We start from the raw sequence: 4,871 nt of genomic DNA, 5'->3' as shown, positions 1-4,871 counted from the left end.
TAGAGACGGACCCAAATCGGACCCATCTATCATCTACATATATGTATCTGTATCTGTATCTGTGCTTGTATCTGTATCTGTGCTTGTGTCTGTATCTGTGTGTGTGTTTGACCTCACTGGCCGCTGACATAAATTGATAAAGTCGGCCGATTGGCAAGGCGATGCCATGAGTAAACATTTGAGTACCGAGACAAACTAAAACATCCAAATCGAAATCAAAATTAAAATCGAAAATGAAAACGAAAACGAAAACGGTGGCGACAATGCAGCTAGTGTTTATTTATTAAAATCAATTTTACACAAATTAATAGAGCAAAGGCCAGGCGGCGAAATCGTGGAAGTTGAGTTTACTTTGTCAATTTGCGATTTATATGCGCTGTACGATATTTTATTTCGCTTTTCGGCAACTTATCCTCCATCGAAAATTCAAAAATAAACAAATAAAGCCGCTGTCGCTTTAATGGGGATATATCTACCTACACACACACGTACAGTGAATATAGCTTAATAATGCCCGACGCGCTGGCCTGATTGTATAATTGCTCGAGCGATTCCCGGTAACGATGACATCACAACAGGGGAGGGGGTGGGGGGAGAGGCGCGGGGCTAAAAACAGGCTCTGGTGGCGAAAAAACCAAATTACAAAAAAAGCTGATAGCAAAAATTCATTACAACAATGACACACACTTAATCACTTAATAGAGAAAATCAAAAACGAGAGCAGATCAACCAGGCTTTGTGGCGCTGGTGAAATTTTTGCGGCTAAGCTAGATTTAATTACGGATTTCAAACGGAGATAACGAGCTATTCAAACGAACAGAACAGCTTATAAATTGTAGTTTAAGGCAAATCAAATGTATTACAACTAATTTAATTAGTCAGCTACACTGGTAGATATTTACAATTTAGTGGGACTGATTAGGCTTTAAGCAGTGTCCTTTTGTTTAAGTGCATAACCATATAAATAAGTTAATAGATGCCTCCATTAGAGTAAACTTCGATTATTAATTACTTCATTAAATCTGTATTATATGTTTCTCTTTCTACTCACACTGAAACTACTTAACCACTTTAAATGCAATTAATGAGAGATCTGTAAAAAGTGATTAACTGGAGAGCTAAGAATACAGAACAATATTTCACTCAAAATTAGTGAAGGTTATTTGCTGTGCGATGATTAAAGTTTTCAAAGCTCTCGAAATCAATTGAAATTCATTCGTCGTCCAGATCATTATCGTTTATCAATATGCGTACTTATGAGTCGCCCCTCGTTTCGCAGCTAAGCTTGGCTTGTTTTTGTTTTTCCACACACATCTCTAATTTTTTTGTTTTTGTTTGCCAAAGTTCTCTATCTCCGTCTCTCTTCTGTTTGCTCCGATCTTATTTCCAAAGTCGAGTTTTATTCTCGCTGCGTTCGCTTTGCCCTCGCTCTCCGTCTCTCCCGCCGCAGCTTCATCGGCCTCTCGCTCTGCCCCCTTCGTCTTGCCCGGTTTCGTATTCTCAACGAGTTCACTTAAAGTTTGGATCACCTCCGCCGGCGAACAGTTTCAGTTTTACCTTTAATGCGAGCACAACAAGTCAGTGGAGAGTCACTCTAATATTCCGTTGTTTCTTTTTTTTTTTTCTGTGATCTGAGTTCTTTGTGCCTTGTGATAATTTGTGTAGACTTTATGGCCTGGAACTGGAACTATAACTTATTTGATGTACACTTTTAATAATCAGAGATTCAGTTTAACCTTCGGGCTTCTCAGAATTCCATTTTGTTTGATTCTCTAATGATGTATTTATTGTATGTGGGAATACAGCTTGTTCAGCTTCTTCTCTATAAGTCTACGATCTATTTATAGTTTTCTAAGAATATTCCATTTCTAACTTTTTGAATTCAGAATCACAGAATGTTAAAATATTGCTGTTTTCCATAAGAATCAGGCCTTAAAAATAACCTAAAGTCTTAGAATATCACACATAAAGTGGTTACTCTGGAACTTTCCGAGAGTTAACAGTTCCTATATAAATATATATTTTCCTATTCACAGCTATGAAGCTCTACGCCCTGTTCTCCCTTCTGGTGGGATCTTTGGCCATTGGTCAGATTTCCGCCGCCGGATCTCATCATCTACTTTGTTACTACGACGGCAGCAGTTTTGTCCGCGAGGGTAAGTCCCACTTCTAGTTCGTTCTTGGCTATATAGTTGATAAGAATCGGGGTTATCGGTGGAAGGAAAATGTATATACCCATACGTATGTACATATGCGTATGTATTTTGAAACCAAGAGATAGAGAGCTGCGCGGACTCAATTCAATTAGATGATTTTCACTTTTCATAGACACATGCTAAAAGCATAAAATTGTGTACTTTTTTGCGGCGCTGATAATTGGCAACGGGTCACAAGATCAGAGGGGATATTTTGCAACCAATTTGAGTAAATTACATATGGAGAGGAAAGCCCACACAAAACGCCAGACTTGAACTAATTGAAATTGGCATCGGGTGTTCGACGATGATGATTCATGTCCAGAGGTGCCACCTCCAAGGCGCTAATTGATGATGCAAATCGGGCTTATTTTAGCACACTCGAGTTTTCAGCTGCCAGTGTAGGATTCACTGGAAATGAAGTGTTGGCAATATTAAACACATGCTTTTTCGGGGACAATTCATTTTATTGATTAACTCAACGCTTCCTGTTTACATTTATGAATGTATTTCACAATTTCCTTATTCTAAAATAAACTCAAATAGGCCTCTCCAAGCTGATCCTGACCGATCTGGAGCCCGCCCTGCAGTACTGCACCCATCTGGTCTACGGATATGCCGGCATTAATCCCTCGAGCAACAAGCTGGTCAGCAACAATGAGAAGTTGGACCTGGATCTGGGCAGCAGCCTGTTCCGCCAGGTGACGGGATTGAAGCGCAAGTACCCAGCCCTCAAGGTCCTGCTCAGCGTGGGTGGCGACAAGGACACCGTGGACCCGGAGAACAACAAGTATCTGACCCTGCTGGAGAGCAGCAATGCCAGGATTCCGTTCATCAACAGTGCCCATTCGCTGGTGAAGACCTACGGCTTCGATGGCCTCGATCTCGGCTGGCAGTTCCCCAAGAACAAGCCGAAGAAGGTGCACGGCAGCATTGGCAAGTTCTGGAAGGGATTCAAGAAGATCTTCAGCGGTGATCATGTCGTCGACGAGAAGGCCGAGGAGCACAAGGAGGCCTTCACCGCCCTGGTTCGCGAACTGAAGAACGCCTTCCGTCCCGATGGCTACATCCTGGGTCTCAGTGTCCTGCCCAATGTGAACTCTTCGCGTGAGTAAACATAAATAATTTCGATTGTATTACATTTCATTTATTAGGTTTAGTTTGAAAGACTAAGCCAAACATTGCTTTTATTATTGCCCAGCATATTTATTATATTTTCAATATTTTTTTGTTTATCTGGTGTAGTGTTCTTCGATGTGCCCGCTATCATCAACAACTTGGACTACGTGAACCTGCACACCTACGACTTCCAGACCCCCGAGCGCAACAACGAGGTGGCCGACTTCCCGGCACCGATCTACGAGCTGAACGAGCGCAACCCGGAGTTCAATATCAACTACCAGGTGAAATACTGGACCGGAAACCGTGCTCCGGCCGCCAAGATTAACGTGGGCATTGCCACCTACGGACGTGCCTGGAAATTAACCAAGGATTCGGGACTGACTGGACTTCCACCAGTTGCCGAGGCTGATGGTGTGGCTCCTGCCGGAACCCAGACCCAGATCCCCGGACTTCTTAGCTGGCCAGAGGTGTGCGCCAAGCTCCCCAATCCCGCCAATCAGCATCTGAAGGGCGCCGATGGTCCGCTGCGGAAGGTGGGCGATCCGACCAAGCGCTTTGGAAGCTATGCCTACCGCTCCGCCGACGACAGTGGTGAAAATGGAGTCTGGGTGGGCTACGAGGATCCCGATACGGCGGCCATCAAGGCGGAGTACGTTAAGCGCGAAGGACTCGGCGGCATCGCCGTTGTCGATCTGAGCTTCGACGACTTCCGCGGCGGCTGCACTGGCCACGACAAGTTCCCCATCCTGCGCCAGGTCAAGAGCAAGTTGTAGAGCTCCTCATTCTCCTGATTCTTTTCCGGAACGAAAGAACAAACGTGTTTTTATTTGCCCCACTGTTTTTTTTATGTAATTGACTCAACGCAAGCCTGTGTAAACACGAAATGCAAATTAAATTAATGTAACATTGACACCAAAAAACTTGTCTCTTACTTGTTTCTGAACTTTTGTTGCTTGCATAACTAAGTAGCTCCAACCAGCTGAGTAACGGGTATCTGATAGTCGAGGCACTCGATTTTAGCGTTCCCTCTTGCTTATAATTTGAGTTTTCCACATTTTGCACATCTGCTTTAAGCCACTCTCTTTAGCTAATTTTATTTATTTATTTATTATGATAGATAGAATAGTTTACAAAACTAGACTAACTTAGATAGTATAGCATTAGCTACGGGGCTTACAGCTATATTTATTTACAATGTTTATTTACAATCTTAATTTAGTTAATATCTAATTTGGTAACTAATTGCTGGCTTGTTATGTACAAATGCCTGTTTTGTTTTTAGATTTTGTGGTATAATTTAGTTTCTTTGAGGAAAAGTATGAGTTTTTGTATGTTATCTGGATTGGGTTTGCTAAGAAGGTCTAGAGGGTTGGTGTTGTTAAATATATCTTGTTTGGTTTGTAGGAGGGATGGGCATGAGTTTAATATGTGGTTTAAAGAAATATCACCTTGGCAAAACGGACAAGTTGGTATTGAATTGGGATTTAGGTAGTGTTGGTGGGTTATGTTTGTGTGTCCTAGTCGAAGTCGTATTATTTTTATTTGGTCGAGTCT

General features: G+C 42.3%; 1 protein-coding gene across 1 annotated transcript; it reads left to right on the top strand.

Moving 5' to 3' along the window:
• Positions 1–1,426: 1,426 nt before the first annotated feature.
• LOC27207725 (chitinase-like protein Idgf4) lies at positions 1,427–4,237 on the top strand. The gene is made up of 4 exons (XM_016183401.2): positions 1,427–1,577; positions 2,037–2,156; positions 2,742–3,302; positions 3,441–4,237. Exons 2-4 carry the CDS (start codon positions 2,039–2,041, stop codon positions 4,088–4,090), a joined length of 1,329 nt encoding a protein of 442 aa, XP_016038719.1. The 5' UTR covers positions 1,427–1,577; positions 2,037–2,038; the 3' UTR covers positions 4,091–4,237.
• The last annotated feature ends 634 nt before the right edge of the window (positions 4,238–4,871 follow it).

Source organism: Drosophila simulans, chromosome X, assembly GCF_016746395.2.
Source record: "Drosophila simulans strain w501 chromosome X, Prin_Dsim_3.1, whole genome shotgun sequence".
Taxonomy (NCBI): Eukaryota; Metazoa; Arthropoda; class Insecta; order Diptera; family Drosophilidae; genus Drosophila; species Drosophila simulans.
Note: the sequence above shows the minus strand (reverse complement) of the source record. Positions and strands in the feature narration are given on the sequence as shown.